The sequence below is a fragment of the Hevea brasiliensis genome, chromosome 4 (assembly GCF_030052815.1).
Source record: "Hevea brasiliensis isolate MT/VB/25A 57/8 chromosome 4, ASM3005281v1, whole genome shotgun sequence".
Lineage (NCBI taxonomy): Eukaryota > Viridiplantae > Streptophyta > Magnoliopsida > Malpighiales > Euphorbiaceae > Hevea > Hevea brasiliensis.
In genome coordinates, this window is record NC_079496.1 from 158,473 (window position 1) to 179,693 (window position 21,221).

Genomic DNA, 21,221 nt, shown 5'->3' on the forward strand with positions numbered 1-21,221 from the left:
TTATTATTATTGTTTTATAAATAAATTCTTAAATTAAATCCAAGTGACTGTTTTGTTAATAAAATAGATTTTCAAAGACTAACTTGTTTCATTTTGAATGTAAAATTAAAGGCATTTTGATATTGTTAGTATAATTAATGGTAAATTAAAAAAAATAGACAAAACAATTAATTTATAACTTTATTAAAATGTCAAGACTAAGTAAGTGAGATTTAAAAAATACAAAACTAATTTGTAGGTCATTAATCAATTTCTTCTTTTTTTTTTTTTTTAACTCGAGATACTATTTTATGAAAAAGTTAGTCTATCACATAATAGTTTTTTTTTTTTAAATTACCCTTAAAACTAATGTCAATATATTATAGCTTAATTATGCCACATATGTGGATATTGACAAAATGACTCAAAAGTGTTTTTTTTTTTTTTTAAATTGATTAAAATTGGAAAACATGAGATTTTTTTTTAACTGCATATGATTTAGATGAAGCGGAAATTAATAACTTCTGGTGATAGCTTAAGCAATATTCATTCAAAAAGTATAGTTTATGTCGATAATTTAATTCCATATTCAATTTTTTCAATTATATTATGAATTTTGAGATGTTTGATTAGCTAATTGTAGCCACCATAATAAGATTAATATACAATTACTTGATTATGATTTTTCGTACATATACATACTATCTTCTCTTCATCACAATTTTTTTTGTCTTCAATATTCTTCTTTTTATTTTCATCTCTACATATTTTATTTTTATAAGTAAAATGAAATCAAAATGTGAGAAAAATGCATCGCAACATGTCCCCATCTATGCAGAGCAAAGAACGTGATACTTGGTAATTGCTTCCAATTCTATTAAAAGAAAAGACAAATAGCAGCCAAAACCAATATGAAACAGCCACTTCTAATCTTTTAAGCATCTTAATTCGCCCAGAATCAATTAAGCAGAAACCTGAGCGTTTAGAACACATGGCCTAAGAAGTTCTACACAGTGAAGGAAAATATTGAAATGCGTGCAACTCGCAACTTACATGCTTAATTAGCTTAAGAGGAAAAGACATGCTTAATTAGCTTAAGAGAAAAAGACAAGCTAGTGCAGCTGAGAATTGTCTCTGTGAAACTTTTCAATGTAATCAGAAGCTTTCCTGTTGATGCTAGGCTCGACCACGGTCCAAGGTAGTCCGTCTTCATAATAGTCATCCTTTGGAACTTGTTGCTCCTCAGTTGCATCTCCTGATGATCTCCACCTTTTGGAGATGTTGAAGAATAAGTCGAATAAATTGAAACAGCAGCACCACGACTTTCTACCGCTAGCACCGCGTCTCCTCCAGCTGCCTCCCATATAGTTTTAGTTTTAGTGGCTTAATTTTAAAATGAAGCTTGCGTTAGCTGTATATATACATATAGCTGGTAGCAAGAGAATCGAATCTACGAGATTCCAAACAAGGCGAACGGAATGGACTTGGGATGGGAAGGCCGAAGCCCAAGGCCGTGGCTCTTGAAAAGTTCATCCGCATCCAATAGGAATTTAGGTAGGACGGATTGGGCTTGCCCATAAGCCTCACCTCACCTACCTCGCGGGCAGCTGCTACCTACCTCCAACCTCTTTACCTTTCCATTTCAGTGCAACGACTTTCAATTTTTAATCAAAATATACAATCATAGTCTGAACTTCTATTCCTGTTCACAACTTTTCTTTGGGTCTCGAAATTATTGCCACTGCAAGAAGATCAAAGATGTTCCTGAAATCATTTGTCTGATATACAAAAGACGAGACGTTTTTGGTGTTATTATCAAAAATTTCTCATCGATTCATGGAGTCCAAGACGGGAAGTTTGGACGCCCCGCTGCAAGCGATTGGCTTCGAAGTTGAAGAATTGTCCCCCCAGAAGGTCACTGGTCGCCTTCTTGTTACCAACAAGTGCGTTCAGGTCACTCTTTCCTCCCTTCTCTCGTCTCACTTTCTTACCCTTTGTTTGTATCATTAACTGTGCAGAGAAATAAAGAGAATTTGAGCAGAGAAATGAAGAGGAAAAAAATCCTTAAATTATTAGAACATGACAGGAATTTGAAAAATATCGATTCACTTTCTTACCCTTTGTTTGTATCATTAATCCCTTCGCTCTCTCCTCCCTTCTCATATTTTGGAGTAAATATGAGAAGTTGAGAAATGCATTTTTTTACCCTTTTTTTTTCTCTCCTTTCTCCTCTTTTATCTCCTCAATTTAACAATCAAATAAGGGAATTTGATAACTCTCCATTTTCCTCAAGGGTTAAAGATTAAGCAAATTTTGATATCCAATTATGCGTTAATGATTGAAAAGGACAGCCATTCAAGGTGTTGCACGGCGGAGTATCGGCTCTGATATCGGAGGCTTTGGCCAGCATGGGGGCCCATATGGCATCCGGATTTCGAAGGGTAGCTGGGATTCACCTTAGCATCAGCCATCTGAAGCGCGCCGAGCTTGGCGACCTTATCCTCGCCGAAGCTGCTCCTCTCAGTGTTGGCAAAACCATTCAGGTAACTCGCACTTTTTTATTCCCATAAAATTACCATTATCTTGCATATGCTTTTATCATCAAATCAGAACAGGCAGTCAACTATGCTTGGCTTTTATATTATTTATTTATTTATGCCATCGATCGTCTATATCCACAGATCGTAGGACACCCAATCATCAATCCTTATCTGGATAAGGACCATACGTTTTAAATTGCGATTTATCGCTTATCAAGAATAGCAGTGACAGACCATGATTCCATGAAAATTCAATGACCGAATGTTTAATGTATTATTATTTATCATCCTCCACCAGGGAGGCATTATATCATCTGCTGGATTTTACTTGACGATTCGTATTTTTTAGCTCTTTAAGCTCATGTGCAATGACGGAGCGAAGGGCTAGGCCATATCCTCCTAACTTTATGAAAATTATAGTTTTAGTATAGTGTTATTGATTTAAAATTAAAATGGTCTCTCTAATTTTGTGATAAATATGTTTTTAGTATATTGTTATGGATTTAAAATTAAATCATCTCCCTAAATTAAAAAAATTTTATATTTTATTGATCTACTTATTTAAATTTAGAACGTCTTGACTTACAATATTAAGTTTATGTTGTTTATTTTGATGTTTAACATATCACGTGTATTTTTATGGATAAAAACAATTATAAACATAGATATATATTAAATGTTACTTGGTCCCTTAAAAATAAATCCCGGCTCTGCTTAGCTTATGTGACCGACAAGGTTTGAACTTATTTTATATTCTAAACAGGTATGGGAGGTGCAACTCTGGAAGGTTGACCCTTCAAATACTGAGAGTAAATCTCTAGTTTCATCATCCAGGGTTACTCTTCTATGCAATATGCCTGTTCCCGAGCATGCAAAAGATGCTGCAGACAACCTCAAAAAGTATGCAAAACTATGAAACTCTTCTACTGTACTATGACTTTTGGCCAATGTAATTAATAAACTTAAACAATATATTGCAGATGATACATTCCAGAATTATGCCCATGGTCTATAAAAAATCTGACTCATTTCACAAATGAAACTAGCAAGTGAATTACTAATTCCTATATGGTGTTTGCCTTGCGATGCTTAGATAAAGTTAAATTATAACCTGTCAAATAGAATATACATTGTCATGTTGATATGATTATGAACTTCTCTGCAACATAGTATGGCTCTTGCAAAGCTCATCAAACAGCGACGCTGTTTTTAGCAACCTTTGTACTTTTGCCATTAAACTTAATTACCTAGTTCCATTGGACAATAATTAACTGTGAATTTTCTAACTGGTGTTGCAAAAGCACTATTTGCAAGTATGAAGGCAGTGATAAAAACATAAACTGCCCCTGCTAATAGCTAAGCACACTCGGGAGTTTTGTCCTCCAACTTGAAGTAATAGTAGCTTCTCTTCCCTAGTCATTAGGCAATTGTGCTGTGAAAGAGGGCTCATAATAACCACGTCTAACCACCAGCTACGTCACAATGGTTGAAATGGATTACAGACTTGAAATGAACTATGAAGACAGTGAAAACTGTATTGAAGATTATGATTTCTCCAATTACAACAACAAGAAGAGTTATCGATGTTTGTGTACAGCTGAAGCTAACAAACAGAAACTTGGACTAACTAATTAACAAAGTCTCATAATAAATTAGTGGCTACTTTGAGTAGCTTATGTACGTACTTCTCCACATGAACGACTACAACAATTCCATCTGAGTAGGTCAGTCCAAAACCAGCCAATGCCTTCTGATCTACCATTTCTAACAATGCTTATCAAGCGGCGTACAAGTTCTTAACTGCGAATGCAGCGGAATAAATAATGAGTAAGAAGAGTCAATCCACGTGACGATGGTTGCTGGCTCCAAAAGAAGAGGGCTTACTATTATTGCCTCTGTCATTGTTTCCATAGTGACTCGAAGAAATCTTTTGCCTTGGAAACACAAAAAGCAATTATGGCAGCAAAAAGAGGATTTGAAGAAACATTTACCTGAGATTGGTGAGTTGTTGGGTCAATTCGTTAATCTCAATGGCAGAGAGTTTGGGGTGAATGACCGTACTAGGTAACTCGGAAAGAAAAAATTCTGAAATGGGATAACAATCCGATTAATTACGAAGAGGGGGTGAATGTCAATGGTCAGCGCTTGGCACGCTATTTATATTAGCATCCTAAGTTGGGACACTATTTTGAATAGCGTCCTGATGCGGTCGCACGCCACCCCTGCAGGCTGCAGATGGTGCAGATGGAATATTACGTCGCTAGAGATGGGACACTACGTAGCAGGGCGCGGGACGCTAGTTTTATTAGCGTCCTGTGTGTTGGCAGCAGCTCGAGACGCTAATATAATTAGCATCCTGTGTACATTTTGTGGCGAATCTCCAGTCTCGTCCGAAGTCCCATCTCCAGTGAGCCAAAGTCCCATCTCCAGTGAGCCGTTGGGGGAAGACAAGCGGGACGCTATTTTCATTCGCGTCCAGAGTTCATCCCACTGCCTTATCTCCCCCTGCGCTCTCATTTACGGCAGCCCTCAAAACGCTCGTTCATTCCTCATTTACGCCATTGTCTCATTTTGGTGGAGCAGCTTACAGCCGGGTGGAGCAAGAAGGAGGAGACATGTGCAGTTGCAGTGGTAGATCACAAAGAGAAAAGAAGAAATTTGAAAAAAAATTATATTCATGTATGTATTTTGATTGTTTAATAATTTTTAACATATAATATATGAAATGCTTAGGTGATAATAATGTTTATTATTATGAAAATAATGTAATTTTTTTTATGCATGTTGGTATGTTTGTGAGAAACTTTTGGTGAGCAAGTTGATATTTTTGTATGCATGACTTAAGAAATAAAATTTCGTGACAATTTTTAACATGCAATATATAAAATGCTTGAGTGTTAATATATTTATTATTCTAGAAATAATATATATATTTTTTATGCATGCATGTTGACATGTTTGTGAGAAACTTTTGGTGAGCAAGTTGATATATATATATATATATATATATATATATATATATATATATATATATATATATATATAGTAATAGCATAATACTGTTAAAATGAGTAAAAGTTATTGGGAAAATATTACAAGAAATTATATTTTTAGTGTATAATAGTAAAGAAGGTAAAGAAAAAATAATATAAATTTGTAGTATTAAGAAAATGTTAGGAAAGAGAAAATAAAAATTATAAATGTAAATTATGTTACAAAATAAATTTTATATTAAGTCATATAATTTTTGTATCACTGATGCACACATTTTGCATAGTCATTTAGGTCTAATTTCATAATCATTTTATTTGGTTATTAGTCATTTTTTAGCTAATTTCATTAGTTAATTAGTTAGTTTTTCATAGTTGTCAATTTTGCACTAATTTGTAATTTTTACTTTGTTTTGTAGGAAAAATGGTGTTTTTGAAGGACTAAAGAGAATTTTGCCATTGAGGAGTGTCTTCTCTGACAAAAGATGCCAAAAACAAGTTTTCAAGTTTGAAATATGCATTGACCAAACTGTGCATAACTTGCCGCATAAGCTATGCGATTCGCATAAGGAGGAAGATCACTGTTCGAGAACCGTAGAAATGTGCATAAGGAGTGCATAGCTTATGCACATTATCACCTCCCTTATGCACATTCACGAATTTGTGCATAACCTAAGCACCAAGTCATGCGACCGCATAAGTGATCGAATCAGACGAAAAGCGCATAAGGGATCAGATAACTTATGCAGTCCACTTATGCAGTCCCATAAAGAGTTCATTAATGAGCTGGCAGAAGATTCCCTTAATGTATTCCTCCTAGAACATACTATTTTAGGGCTCCATGTCAGAAAAATGATATAAATAGTCCCATTTTCTCATTTTAGAAAGGGGGAAAGGAGCAAAGAAAGAGAGGAGGAGGCTAAGCAGAATTTGAAGAGTCATTTCACCTTCCACACCATTTTCAACTAAGATTTGCAGATTTCTTCCTTTCTTTACATTTTTCTACATTTCTAGTGTTTAATTTCTTACTTCTTAGCTTAGATTAAAGCTTTATTTCCATTTAAACTCATCATATCTTGTAAGCATTATGGATAGTGAGTAGTTTACTTTTAATTCTGGAGTAAGGGTTGTAATATTTGAGATATTTTGAGGATTTTGATTGAGTAATCCATATTTTGTGGTCTTAATGAGTTTTATTCATTTCTTGTATGCTTAATGACATGCTTAATGTAGGATCCCATTGAGTAATGTTCTTAATCCATGGTTGAAGCACCGAAAGGAGAAGGCCTTGTGATAGATAATCAGGAAATTGGACTTAATTAACTTAGACCTAGAAATAGGCTAAGGATTAAGAGGATTTATAGATTAATTAAGGAACTTAATGGGTCTTAATTAATTCTAACTCCACGAAAGTAGGATTAGTTTGATTAAGGCACTCTTTGTCTCACCCGAAAGGGAATTCAAAGGATTTAAGAATTAATCTCCTTAAAACTCATAAGTTTCATAAGATTGGACAACCAATTTAAAATCCCAAAATAGCTCGAATATGAAATCCCGAACTCCGGAATCGCCTTTTTACCATTGTTAATTTCTAATCGAATTTAATCATTTGCCAATTTAAATATTGCCATATTTGAACTTGCTTATTTCTATTTGATGCAATTTTAGTTTAATTAATACATTGTTGAATAGAATATTAATTTTGCACAATTAGATTTCACACTCCATTACCCATTAATTCATCATTTTAATCTCATAAATACTTCAATTTAGTCAACTTTTATATCGAAAATTCAATCATTAACACAACTCCTCGTGGGATCGATATTTTTCTATACTACTTGTACGACCCGTGCACTTGCGGTTGGGACGCATCAAGTTTTTGGCGCCGTTGCCAGGGAGTTGTTTGTTTAAGATTGAATTCTTGATTATTTTAGTTGTTTTTTTTGTTTTTAGTTTTATCTTTGTTATCTTTTCATTTTGTGTTTGTTTGTTCTTTTTCAGGTACTTTAATCTTTTATGAGAAGAGCTAGAAGCTCAAGTGACACAACCTTATTGTTCAATCCTGAAATTGAGAAATTTTGTAAGGCCAACAAGAAAGAAACCAGAAAAAGGAAGGAAGCCTTGAGAGAAACTGAATTAGAAGCAGATATGGCTGATGAAAGAATTAGAATTGGTGTTGGTAATGCTGGAAATGGTCAAAACAATGAAAATGAAGTCCAAGGGGAAGAAGTTGTTAATGCAAACTTGCCTAGGGGAAGTATGATGGATCATGCTTTTCCACGGTTTGATGACTTGAGAGAGAGCATAGCAAGACCAAGGATTGATGCAAATAGTTACAAAATGGATTTTGGAGTTCTTCAAATGATTCAAAACTCTCAATTTGGAGGACATCCTTCTAAAAATCCACACACACACCTGAAAAAGTTTGCTATGATTTGCGACATGCAAAAACAACCTGGAGTATCTGATGATGCAGCAAGATTGAAGCTATTCCCATTCTCTTTGAAAGATAGAGCATTGGATTGGCTTGATTCTTTACCTCACAACTCCATTACAAATTGGGAGCAACTAACTGATGCATTTCTTGCACAATATTTTCCACCTGGAAAAACTCAAGAGCTGAGGAATCAAATGACATCTTTCAGACCAAGAGAAGATGAAACTCTCTATGAATCATGGATGAGATGGAAGGAATTGGAAAGATTATGCCCACATCATGCCATTCCAAAATGGATGATAAATCAGAATTTCTACACAAATGTCACTCCTGCAATCAGAGGAATTATTGATGCTCAAACAGGAGGAGAATTTATTATAAAGCATGAAGATGAAGCTTATGAGTTATTAGAGAAAATTGCAAAGAATACTCATCTTTGGAGTAGTCCAAGAGGACCAGCTCAACTCGAGAAAGGCAATTTCTTTGGAATGTATGATCTTGATCCATTCAACATGATTAATGCAAAGTTTGATGCACTTACAAATGTCCTTGCTAAGAAGATGGAAGATTTGAGTATGTTGGTTAGTTCAACATCATCAGCTGGAAGTTCACAACAAGTGGCTTATGCAGAGGAAACTACCAGCTGTGGAGTAGATTATGGAGAACAAGCGGCATATGTTGGTAATTATGGAAACAAGCAAATGGGAATCCTTATTCTCAAACTTACAATCCAAATTGGAGGAATCATCCCAACTTTTCATGGGGCAATCAGCAAAATCAAGTTCAAAATCGAATTTTCAACCACAACGACAAAGTCAAGTTCCATATCGCCAAAATAGGCAACCATTGCCTAATTTTGTGAGAAAAATATGAACCCTCCACCAAAACAAAGAAGAACGAAATTCCACCACTGAAGCTTTATTGCAATGATTCTTGCCAACCAAAATAAGCATGATGAGGAGATGAGAGAGGTGAAAGCAAGTTTGGAACAAATGCAAACACACACAGAATCTTTGGAAAACCAGTTGCACAACAAGCATCTTCCTCAAGTGCCAAATCTTTTGGAAAGCTTCCAAGTCAACCAGAAAATCCAAGAGAGCATTGTCAAGCTATTACTTTAAGAAGTGGTAAAGTTATAAATGATGAGAAGAGTGAAAGCAGTGAGAAGAGAGAAAATGAAAAAGGAACGTGAGAGTGAAAAACAAGAGAGTGCGAGAAAAATGTAAGGAGAAATTTGAAGAAAAGAAGAGAAGTATATACCTCCGAGCCCTACAAGCCACAACTTCCCTTTCCACAAAGATTTCACAAAGCCAAGCTTGATAGGCAATTTGGGAAGTTCTTAGAGGTTTTGAAGAAACTTTACATAAATGTGCCTTTTGTTGATGCTCTTTCACAAATGCCCTCTTATGCAAAATTCTTGAAAGAAATTCTCTCAAATAAGAGAAAACTTGAAGATGATGAAAGCTGTAGCTTTGTGAGGAAGAATGTAGTGCTATCCTCCAGGAAACTTCCTCCAAAGCTTAAGGATCCAGGAGTTTTCAATTCCATGCCACATTGGAGAGTCTTGTTCTACAAAAGCTCTATGTGATTTAGGGGCAGCGTTAGCCTTATGCCCCTTTCTATCTATGAAAAGCTCAACATGGGAGATCTAAAGCCAACCCACATTTCTCTTGATTAGGTGTGAGAACAATCAAGTATCTGAAGGTATTTTGGAGAATGTGCCCCTGAAGGTTGGAAAGTTCTATATACCTGTTGACTTTGTCATCTTGGACATGGAGGAAGATTCTAATATTCCAATTATCTTGGGGAGACCCTTTCTAGCTACAGCAGGAGCATTGATTGATGTGAAAGGAGAAAAGCTTACTCTTAGAGTTGGTGAAGAGCAGTTAATTTTCAATATCAATAACACTATGAAAAAGCATCATTCTGAAGCTGATACTTGCTTGAGAGTTGATATTATTGATGAGCTGGTTGAAGAACACTTCAGAAAAAAATATCCAGAAGATCCACTTGAAAATTGTTTGGTTCATGGAGGAGGCATAGACTATGACAACCCTCATGTAGCTGCATATACTCAACACTTAGAGGGAAGTCCACCATTCATTTCTGCTCCAGTTTTTCAACTCACACAAAAGGAAAAAGCTGAATTTAAGCAATCATCATTCAAGGAAGAAGATGCACCTAAGGTAGAACTTAAGCAACTTCCTTCTCAGCTCAGGTATGAATTTCTTGGCACTAATAACACTTATCCAGTAATTGTAAATGCAAACTTGAGTACTTTAGAGGCTGATAAGTTGTTAAGAGTGTTGAGAAAATTTAGGAAAGTTTTGAGATACACCATAGATGACATTAAGGGAATAAGCCCACATTTTTGCATGCATAGAATCAGTTTGGAAGAAAATTGTAAACCATCTATTGAATATCAAAGGAGGTTGAACCCAAATATGAAAGAAGTTGTTAAAAAGGAAATTTTGAAGTTGCTTGATGCAGGGATCATATATCCCATCTCGAGACGATGCCAGGTGAGCCCGGTACATGTTGTCCCAAAAAGGGTGGAATAGCGGTGGTCAAAAATGAAAATAATGAATTAATTCCCACTAGAACGGTGACTAGTTGGCGAATGTGCATAGATTACAGAAAATTAAATGTTGCCACTAGAAAAGATCATTTTCCACTTCCCTTCATTGATCAAATGTTGGAAAGACTAGCTAGGCATTCTTACTTTTGCTATTTAGATGGATATTCAGGTTTTTTTCAAATCCCTATCCATCCAAATGATCAAGAAAACCACTTTTACTTGTCCATATGGAACCTTTGCTTATAGAAGGATGCCATTTGGGTTGTGTAATGCTGACCACTTTTCAGAGGTGCATGATGGCAATCTTCTCGATTTCATTGAAGACATAATGGAGGTTTTTATGGGCGATTTTTCTATTTATGGATCTTCTTTTGATATATGCTTGGCTAACCTTTCTAAAATTTTGCGATGTGCGAATCTTGACCTTGTGTTAAAGCGGGAAAAGTGTCATTTCATGGTTCAGGAAGGGATAGTGCTTGGACATTTGGTGTCTAACAGAGGAATAGAGGTTGATAAAGCCAAAGTTGAAGTGATAGAGAAGATGGCTCCTCCTACCAATGTCAAGGGAATTCGAAGTTTCCTAGGACATGCAGGGTTCTCTGAGGCGCTTTATTAAGGATTTTTCTAAAATAGCTAAACCTTTGTCTAATTTGTTAAGTAATGACACACCATTTGAATTTGACCAAGAGTGTTTGGATGCCTTTTGCAGGTTGAAGCAAGCTCTCATCACTGCACCAATCATGCAACCACCTGATTGGAGCCTACCTTTTGAAATTATGTGTGATGCTAGCAACTATGCAATTGGGGCTGTTCTTGGTCAAAGGAAGGACAAAAAGGCTTATGCTATTTATTATGCTAGTAGAACACTGGATGAGGCTCAAACAAATTATGCAACAACTGAAAAGGAATTTTTGGCAATTGTCTTTGCATTGGAAAAGTTCAGACCTTACATTATTGACTCAAAGGTGGTTATATTTTGGATCATGCGACCATCGGTATTTGCTCAGTAAAAGGAGGCCAAACCAAGGCTCATTAGGTGGATTACGATGCTACAAGAGTTTGATTTGGAGATTAGAGATAAGAAGGAGCTGAAAATGTAGTTCTTGATAATCTTAGTAGGTTGAAATTGGATTGTGAATAATTGGATGAAATACATTTTGATGAGTTTTTCTTGGATGAACAACTTTTCTCTCTTGTTGCTAAACTACCTTGGTATGCAGACTTTGTGAATTATCTATCTTGTGGAATATTACCTCTAGGTATGACATGGCAACAAAAGAAAAAGTTCTTGCATGAAGTGAAGTTTTATAGATGGGATGATCCTTTACTCTTTAGGAGATGTTGTGATGGTCTAATTAGAAGATGTATTCCTGAAGAGGAAATCCTGAGTATTTTGCATCATTGCCATTCTTATGATTATGGAGGACATTTTGGCATCTCTAAGACAGCTAGTAAAATTTTGCAAGCTGGTTTCTTTTGGCCAAATCTTTTTAAGGATGTGAGGAAATTTGTGTTGGATTGTGATAAATGTCAAAGGAGTGGAAATTTGTCAAAAAGAGATCAAATGCCCCTAAATAATATTCTTGAAGTGGAATTATTTGATGTTTGGGGAATAGATTTTATGGGGCCATTCCCTCCTTCATATGGTAATAGATACATCTTAGTTGGGGTTGACTATGTGTCAAAGTGGGTGGAAGCTATTGCAACTCCAACTAATGATGCTAGAGTGGTAGTAAAATTTTTGAAAAAATTTGTCTTGAGCAGATTTGGAGCTCCTAGGGCTATAATTAGTGATGGGGGTTCCCATTTTTGTAATAAGCAATTTGAGAGCTTAATGAGGAAGTATGGTGTAGTGCACAAGATAGCTACCCCATACCATCCTCAAACTTCAGGACAAGTTGAAATTTCTAACAGAGCTCAAGCATATTTTGGAGAAAAGCAGTGAACAATTCTAGGAAAGATTGGTCTATCAAACTAGATGATGCTTTATGGGCATATAGGATGCCTACAAAACCCCTATAGGAACTACTCCCTTTAGGTTGGTGTATGGTAAGTCTTGTCATTTACCCGTGGAGCTAGAACATAGAGCATATTGGGCCATTCGGACCTTGAATTTTGATCTTAAGCAATTTGGTGAGAAAAGGTTATTTACAACTTAATGAGCTTGAGGAATTGAGGATGGATGCCTATGAAAGTGCCGTATTTACAAAGAAAGAACTAAAGTTTGGCATGATAAGCATCGAGGAAAAAGGAATTCAAAGAAGGTGATTCAGTTTTGTTGTTCAACTCAAGATTGAAATTGTTCACTGGAAAACTCAAGTCAAGGTGGGTGGTCCATATAGAATTTCTAAGGTTTTCCCTTATGGAGCAATAGAAATTTGGAGTGAAAAATCTGGAATTTTAAAGTCAATGGGCATAGATTGAAGCATTACATAGCTGGAGACCCAATACTAGGAGCAAGCTGTTACAAGCTCTCCAATCCCTCACCTCTTTTGGTGAAATTCATGAAAAGTCCACTAAGGACTATAAATTAGCCCTCTTGGGAGGCATCCCAAGTCCTTTTATTTTGCTTTTGTTGATTTACTTTCATTTTCATTAAATTTGTTTTTATCTTAAATCTCCCCAAATTCAATTTTTGACATTGTTAAATTATGTCACTTGGAGATGTAATTCAATGAAGAAGGGTGGTGAACTATTGGGAAGTAATTCATAACTTGACAAATTTAGTCCTTCAAAAGAATGATAAGCTTTTCTTTGCATAATCTGCGGGAGGCTGCAATCTAGTTCATGCAGAGGAAATGTACATTCTGCAGCAAAAAGGGGTGTCTGCAGCAAATGGCTCATGTTTTGATGAAGTTGGATGTATATCAATGGAGAAAGGTTGGTGAAACTGCTGAAATTGCTATCTGGTTTATGCGAGCGAGAACAATAAAATCTGCGGCCAGATTACATGTGTTTTTGGTGAGGTTGGGTGGGTAATTTTCTAATATTTGTGCTTATAATGATATTATGGTGGTAAGTGAGTCATTTTTGCAGTTTTGAGCTTCTTTGGGTTGTAGGATACAAGGTAGAAATGCTGCATTTTCTTGGCGAATCTTGGAGAGTTCATTTCTCATTTGTGGTTAGATGCAACTTCATACAAATTTTATGGAGTTTTATGTGCCAAATGTTGATTTGCAGAATTTGAGTCAAAATGGCATAGCTCTCAAAGGTCTTTTATGTAGGATCCATTTTTACATGCTTGTGTGATGCACTTTTGATGAACTTTGAATATATTGATGTGTTTTTGATGAAAATTTCTCATGGTTTGTGCTTCATAGAATTATATTTCATCATTCCAGGGTATCTTTCACACTTGCAATCCATGTTCTATTGCAATCTTAATTTTGTTAAATTTGTGCATAAGCAACTGCATAGCTTATGCAATCCTGCATGACCAAAATTCTTGCCATTTTTCACCTTTATTGCAAGTGCATAAGGAGAGTGCATAGCTTATGCAACCCTGCATAACCTCATTTTGTCAAATTTCATATCTGTCAAAACTTGCATAAGGTGAGTGCATGACTTATGCACAATTGCATAACTTCAAATCCTTCATTTTCTCTCTCTGCCGAAGTTTGCATAAGGAAGGTGCATAAGCTATGCATACGCATAACCAAAAATCCAAAGCTCCAGTGCAGAAGGTTGCATAAGCGAGTGCATAACCTATGCATACGCATGACCAAAAACCCAGAAAAATCATTCTTGCCGAGGGGTGCATAAGGAAGGTGCATAAGTTATGCACCTCTGCATAACCAAGATCTCCAAAAAATCAATTCAGCCGAAGAGTGCATAAGCAGAGTGCATAGCCTATGCACTCTGCATAACGAAAAGCAGAAAATCCCAAAAGTTGCGAGACTGCATAAGCAATGTGAATAGCATATGCATACGCATAACCAAAATTACGAATTTCAAAACCTACTGCGAGTGCATAAGCGAGTGCATAGCTTATGCATACGCATGACCACCAACCAAAATTCAAAAAAATTGCGCGAGTGCATAAGCGAGTGCATAGCTTATGCACATCTGCATGACCCAAGTTTCGAAAAACAATTCTTGCCGAGAGATGCATAAGGAGTGCATAACTTATGCACTCCGCATGACTTCGCTCCTCACCATTTCAGTCACGAAACATGCATAAGGGCGATTGCATAACCTATGCACTTGTGCATAAGCACTTCTCTGAAAATTAAATCCTTTTGAAACATGTACAAAAGAGTGCAGGTTATGCATAAATCATTTTCCCCTTATGCGGTCTCCTCAAACCCGATTCACATTCATTTTGAAAAAATTCCCACCACCTCCACTTCCCAACTCTTCACCCCACGACCGCCCTTCATCCTCCATTTCTTAGGCATTCTCGCCGTCTCTCTCCCATCTTCTCCAGCTCTAATCACAAAAACCCTAAATCCCCTACATTTCCATCTCTTCTCCAATCGACCATGGATTCCCCTCCACATTCCTTCGCCTCTCCTCTTGAAGTCACTCCATTGTCTTGATACATCCCCCTTCAATCCTCCACCACAAGCGACACCACCACCACCTCCATCAACCACATACAAGCGCAAAATCCGATCCAAATCCGTGCGACCCATGCCCTCTGCTCCTCCTCTGTCCAAACGCAAAGACCCACCCACCCCATTTTGAACCACCTCCTAAAAGCCAAAAGCTCCAGCCTCTACACCTTCTTCCAAAGAAAAGGACGGTTCAGCAACCCCATTTGTATCAAAGCTACCACAGCCTCTCCCTAATACAATTCAAAAGTTGCTTTCAAAAGACTCAAAGATAGAAGGGTACAACCAACTAGGTATATATCCGTGATGCTCTACAATCTCTGGTTTATTTGATAATGTAGTTGCATTTCTTGACGGTATGGGTTGGGCCAGAATTTGTGCATAAGCAAGAGGTAGTTTATCCAATTCTAGTTTTGGAGTTTATTTCTTAATTCTCTGCTACCCTCAACTTGAATTATGTATACCATAAGCCAATTATTACATTTAGATGCTTTGGGCAAAATAGAGAGCATCATTGGATCAATTTCATAGCATTTTTGGTTTTGCAATTGATGGGTTCTTTAGAGTACCACATCTTGGAGTAGAGGTAGCCAATAAGGGCATCTGGAATCTGCCCAATTTTGGAGAATCATAACAAACCAACCCCAAACCTTCTCTGTGGTAGGTCCAAAACATCCCAAATCCTTGACCTGCACTTAGGTTTATTCATAGGTTGATGGCTAGCACCATATTGGGCGAGAGGGACTAGTTACGTCTTTGTGGGCAAATCTGAACTTTTTATGTTATGGTGTGCATTTCACAAAGTTAAGGTGTCTCCAGGTTACTTCTTTTGCGAACATGTGCTGCATATTGCCACCAAATCCATTGGTGACATTGTTTTGGGTGGACTTATCACTGTCATAGCCAAGCATTTTGGCTTTAATCCTGCAGAGCACTCAATCCCAGCACTTGAGGACACTTCCTATTTTGATACTGCACACTTAACCAAAACAGGGTTCCATTTATCATATTTTGATGATACTGGCCACCCTGCAGCGAGCCTATTGCACAACGAAACCCTACCTTTCACACCAGTCCCACAGCACCCTACTACCCCTACCCCACCCCCTCAGCCTACTCAGGACACTCCAGCTACCTCTGCTCAGCCCATTCCTCCTACAGCTGAACCTACCTCATCCACAGCACCTCCTCCATTCAACACTAAAGCCTTATTCACCTACCTTGACAGGCTTAGTGATGATATCTACTTTGTAGATAGGAAGCTTGACAGTGGTCTTGATACACTAAAGGATCGTCATGAGCAACTATTTGACCTTGTCATGGAAACCAGGGACAAACAGAAAGAACTGAAGGAAATGGTGAAGCAACTCATGATCTTCCTGGGCATGCCACCCCCACCTCCATCACCTCCTCTGCACCATCATTTCGGCGACAGTAGCGACCACCATAGCAACATCCTTGGACAAAGGAAAAACAATAGACATAGATTAGTGTTTAGTTTACTTTTGTTCAATCTTGTAGGACCTTTTCTTTGTAAATATGTTCAAACATTTATACTTTGTTTTGGATTTTGTTGATTTGCTCTGAATTAGTTTCTTCTAAATTCTGTTTCCTTTGAAGTTTTATTGAATAGCTATTACATTCGTCTTCTTTGATTTTTATTGCACTTATTGCCTTTTTGTACATATTTGCCCATACTCTGTCTATATTTCCATACTTTTACTGCTTTGGTTGTACATTTCCCTTGCCAATTCCCATGCAGCTTTTTGTATACCTTTGCCACTATGAATTTCCTCATGCATAACCTTTGCATAGCTTTGTGCAACCCTTTCTGCTACTGCGAATCGCACAGTTGTATTTCCTTATGCAACTATCTGCATAGCCTATGCAACATCTATTGCCTCTTATGCGACCTTGCATGGCTTATGCACCTTACCTATGCACATGTTCAGATGACACTTAACTCTGCATAACACTGTGCGACTTCTTATGCATCCCTTTAACTTGAATTCTCATACCAGTAACTCTTTCTTTTTGTTCTTATTTTTACAATTCTGGTCAATATTATTTGCTTTGAGTTTTGGATATCTCTTGTTTGAGACATTGAGGACAATGTCCAATTTTGAGTTTGGGGTGCACATTTTGATTTTTAGCTTTATTTTTCACATTTTGAGTATAAGAGCATCTCATCCCATTTCATTTAGATATATTGTAAATATTTTACATATACATCCATACATACATATTCATTACACATTTACACACACATTATACATCACTTAGAAATTGTACAAATTGCATACAAATAGACTTCCTCCATTTAGTTCATGCATTACTCATTTTAGGAATCATACACCATGCATTAAAATCTTTTGCCAAATCCCTTGAGTATTGAAAATGTGCCTATGAAAGTGATTTGACTCACCTTTTAGTTGGGTTTGTGGATTGAAAGTTTCCTAAAAGGTGCAAGGTTTTGAAGTGTCTATCTCTTGCCTATATCTTCTTAGCCAAAAAGCCACCCAATTAGTCATTTGGAGGTGGAAGTGTTTAGAGGAATTATTGGATATAAGGTAGTCAAATGATGTCTCACCAATCCTAGAACAAATTTTCTAAACCTTTCAAGGCGAAATACCAGCTTGTACTTGAAAAGAGAGATGATTAGGCATTCTTTTATTTAAACCTTCTCATTTTAAACCTTTGGCCCTTTTTCCCAACTAAAATTTATCCTTGCAAACCCCTTTGAGCCTTTTTACCCCTAATTTTTCTTGAAACCCTTATTATTACCTAGCCAATGAACCAAACACTCCAACCCTTTTCATGAGAATAATTATTTACAATATTAGGTACATAAAAAAAAGAGAAAAAGAAAAGAAAAGAAAAAAATACAATAAAAGGGAGAAGAAATACTTGTCACCTTGTAAAAGTGCTAGTATATGTGCTTTTCACTATTGCCATTCAAAATGAAAGAAATCCACCCAAAGTATCAAAAGAAATGAGTTTGGGGGTGGCAATTTTAGGGACAATCATCAAAAGAAAATACAAAATACAAGTTAAAGTATCAAAATGTCCCTCCATTTTTATGTGTTTTGTAAACTATGCTAGCACTTGACAATCCTCATTGTGTATTCTTCTCTCCCATATAAAAAAAAGAGAAAAAAATATATAATAAAGTGTACCTTATGTTTCAAAAATTGAAAATATTCTCATGCTTTGAATCCTTTTTACCTATCTTTCTTCTTAGTCTTATTTTGAACCCCATGGCCCCACTACATCCCTAAAAAGACCTTTGATCTCTTGATAGTACTAGCTACATTAGTGGAGATAGGAGTAGGGAATTTGCCTATGGGATTGGAAAATTACTCATTCATTCATTCAATTCCATCATTCCATATGGAGACACTTTGACTATTGATTGTTCTAGAATTCCCTTTGAGCATGACTCTCTCTTTTGATTGGTTGGTTTGGGGATTTGAATGATAATTGACTTGATGGCTAAGCGGTGAAAGCTTGGATAAGCATTAAATTCTCTGCATTTTGAAGGATGGGTATATGGATTGTTGGTATGGCTAAAGGTGTGTTAAGTTACCTTAATGAGTGATTTTCATAACTCTTTGGATAAGGCACCCTTAAAAACTTTGCACCACATTTTAAAGTTTGCTTGAGGACAAGCAAAAGCTTGAGTTTGGGGGTATTTGATGCACACATTTTGCATAGTCATTTAGGTCTAATTTCATAATCATTTTATTTGGTTATTAGTCATTTTTTAGCTAATTTCATTAGTTAATTAGTTAGTTTTTCATAGTTGTCAATTTTGCACTAATTTGTAATTTTTACTTTGTTTTGTAGGAAAAATGGTGTTTTGAAGGACTAAAGAGAATTTTGCCATTGAGGAGTGTCTTCTACAGCAAAAGATGCCAAAACAAGTTTTCAAGCTGAAATATGCATTGACCAAACTATGCATAACTTGCCGCATAAGCTATGCGATTACGCATAAGGAGGAAGATCACTGTTCAGAACCGGCCGAAATGTGCATAAGGAGTGCATAGCTTATGCACATTCTCACCTCCCTTATGCACATTCACGAATTTGTGCATAACCTATGCACCAAGTCATGCGACCGCATAAGTGATCGAGAACCAGTGAAAGCGCATAAGGGACTGCATAACTTATGCGATCCACTTATGCTGATCCCATAAAGAGTTCATTAATGAGCTGGCAGAAGATTCCCTTAATGTATTCCTCCTAGAACATACTATTTTAGGGCTCCATGTCAGAAAAATGATATAAATAGTCCCATTTTCTCATTTTAGAAAGGGGGAAAGGAGCAAAGAAAGAGAGGAGGAGGCTAAGCAGAATTTGAAGAGTCATTTCACCTTCCACACCATTTTCAACTAAGATTTGCAGATTTCTTCCTTTCTTTACATTTTTCTACATTTCTAGTGTTTAATTTCTTACTTCTTAGCTTAGATTAAAGCTTTATTTCCATTTAAACTCATCATATCTTGTAAGCATTATGGATAGTGAGTAGTTTACTTTTGATTCTGGAGTAAGGGTTGTAATATTTGAGATATTTTGAGGATTTTGATTGGGTAATCCATATTTTGTGGTCTTAATGAGTTTTATTCATTTCTTGTATGCTTAATGACATGCTTAATGTAGGATCCCATTGAGTAATGTTCTTAATCCATGGTTGAAGCACCGAAAGGAGAAGGCCTTGTGATAGATAATCAGGAAATTGGACTTAATTAACTTAGACCTAGAAATAGGCTAAGGATTAAGAGGATTTATAGATTAATTAAGGAACTTAATGGGTCTTAATTAATTCTAACTCCACGAAAGTAGGATTAGTTTGATTAAGGCACTCTTTGTCTCACCCGAAAGGGAATTCAAAGGATTTAAGAATTAATCTCCTTAAAACTCATAAGTTTCATAAGATTGGACAACCAATTTAAAATCCCAAAATAGCTCGAATATGAAATCCCGAACTCCGGAATCGCCTTTTTACCATTGTTAATTTCTAATCGAATTTAATCATTTGCCAATTTAAATATTGCCATATTTGAACTTGCTTATTTCTATTTGATGCAATTTTAGTTTAATTAATACATTGTTGAATAGAATATTAATTTTGCACAATTAGATTTCACACTCCATTACCCATTAATTCATCATTTTAATCTCATAAATACTTCAATTTAGTCAACTTTTATATCGAAAATTCAATCATTAACACAACTCCTCGTGGAATCGATATTTTTCTATACTACTTGTACGACCCGTGCACTTGCGGTTGGGACGCATCAATCACAAAATATAATAGTTTAATAAGTTGAACAGAGAATATTAGTATAAAGTAAAATAATAGTTTAAATTTTTAAAAATTAGTAAAAGCTATAGAAGAAAGGGAAAAATTAATAGAAAATTGAGTTCATAATATATTATAGAAAAGGATATAATAAAAATAAAATATAAATTTATATAAAATATTATTAAAAAATGAAAAATTAGTAATATAAAAAATTGCCAAAAATAAGTAACATTTTAATTAAAATGTAATTAATAAAAATAAATTATAAAATTATATTATTTAGATAATATTAAAGAAATAAAAAATAGTAAGATAAAAAAAATTGGCGAAACTCAATATAACAATTAAAATGTAATTATTAAAAAAATTGGTGGATATAGTTCAGATCAATACTATGCACTATATCAGTCTGGTGCCTTAAGCTATATTTCATCTGGTGCAGGTCTATTTGGACACTATGAATAAGGTGCTATGCATTATACTGCAGGGGGGAATCATCCAGACAGCAACAAGGGCAACCTGGCCAACCCCAAGATGCACAAGGTGATACAGAAGAGTAGCAAGAAAGGGGACAACATCAAGTTCTTCGACCGAGACGACATATTCGAAGACCTGGTTATAGCACATGACTAATTTAAATATTTATTTTCATTTGTATAATAATTATGAATACTTGTCTTAATTTATATCTTGCTTTAAGCCAATTACTCGTATGACATGTTAATAAACATTTTTTATATTTTTTTTAATTAATTTGAAAATAATAAAGTAATTAAAACTAATAAAGTAATTACATTTATTAATTGCTATGAAGAAAATATATTATACATAAT

At 35.7% G+C, this 21,221-nt stretch overlaps 1 protein-coding gene and 1 non-coding gene across 6 annotated transcripts; one reads left to right on the forward strand and one right to left on the reverse strand.

Moving 5' to 3' along the window:
* The first annotated feature begins 1,590 nt into the window (after positions 1-1,590).
* On the forward strand, positions 1,591-21,137 carry LOC110643647 (1,4-dihydroxy-2-naphthoyl-CoA thioesterase 1). Of its 5 annotated transcripts, XM_058144826.1 has the most exons (5): positions 1,608-1,932; positions 2,331-2,522; positions 3,283-3,419; positions 5,103-5,198; positions 20,831-21,137. In XM_058144826.1, exons 1-4 carry the CDS (start codon positions 1,816-1,818, stop codon positions 5,152-5,154), a joined length of 498 nt encoding a protein of 165 aa, XP_058000809.1. In that variant the 5' UTR covers positions 1,608-1,815; the 3' UTR covers positions 5,155-5,198; positions 20,831-21,137. The 5 variants fall into 5 exon arrangements, with proteins under 5 accessions (XP_021651797.1, XP_021651798.1, XP_058000808.1 ...); XM_058144825.1 differs by lacking the exon at positions 5,103-5,198 and having other exon boundaries at positions 1,607-1,932; positions 20,876-21,137; XM_058144827.1 differs by lacking the exon at positions 5,103-5,198 and having other exon boundaries at positions 1,611-1,932.
* LOC131179625 (small nucleolar RNA R71) lies at positions 8,129-8,235 on the reverse strand. The gene has a single exon (XR_009148516.1). It is a non-coding gene; the product is annotated as a small nucleolar RNA R71 (small nucleolar RNA).
* Positions 21,138-21,221: the final 84 nt, after the last annotated feature.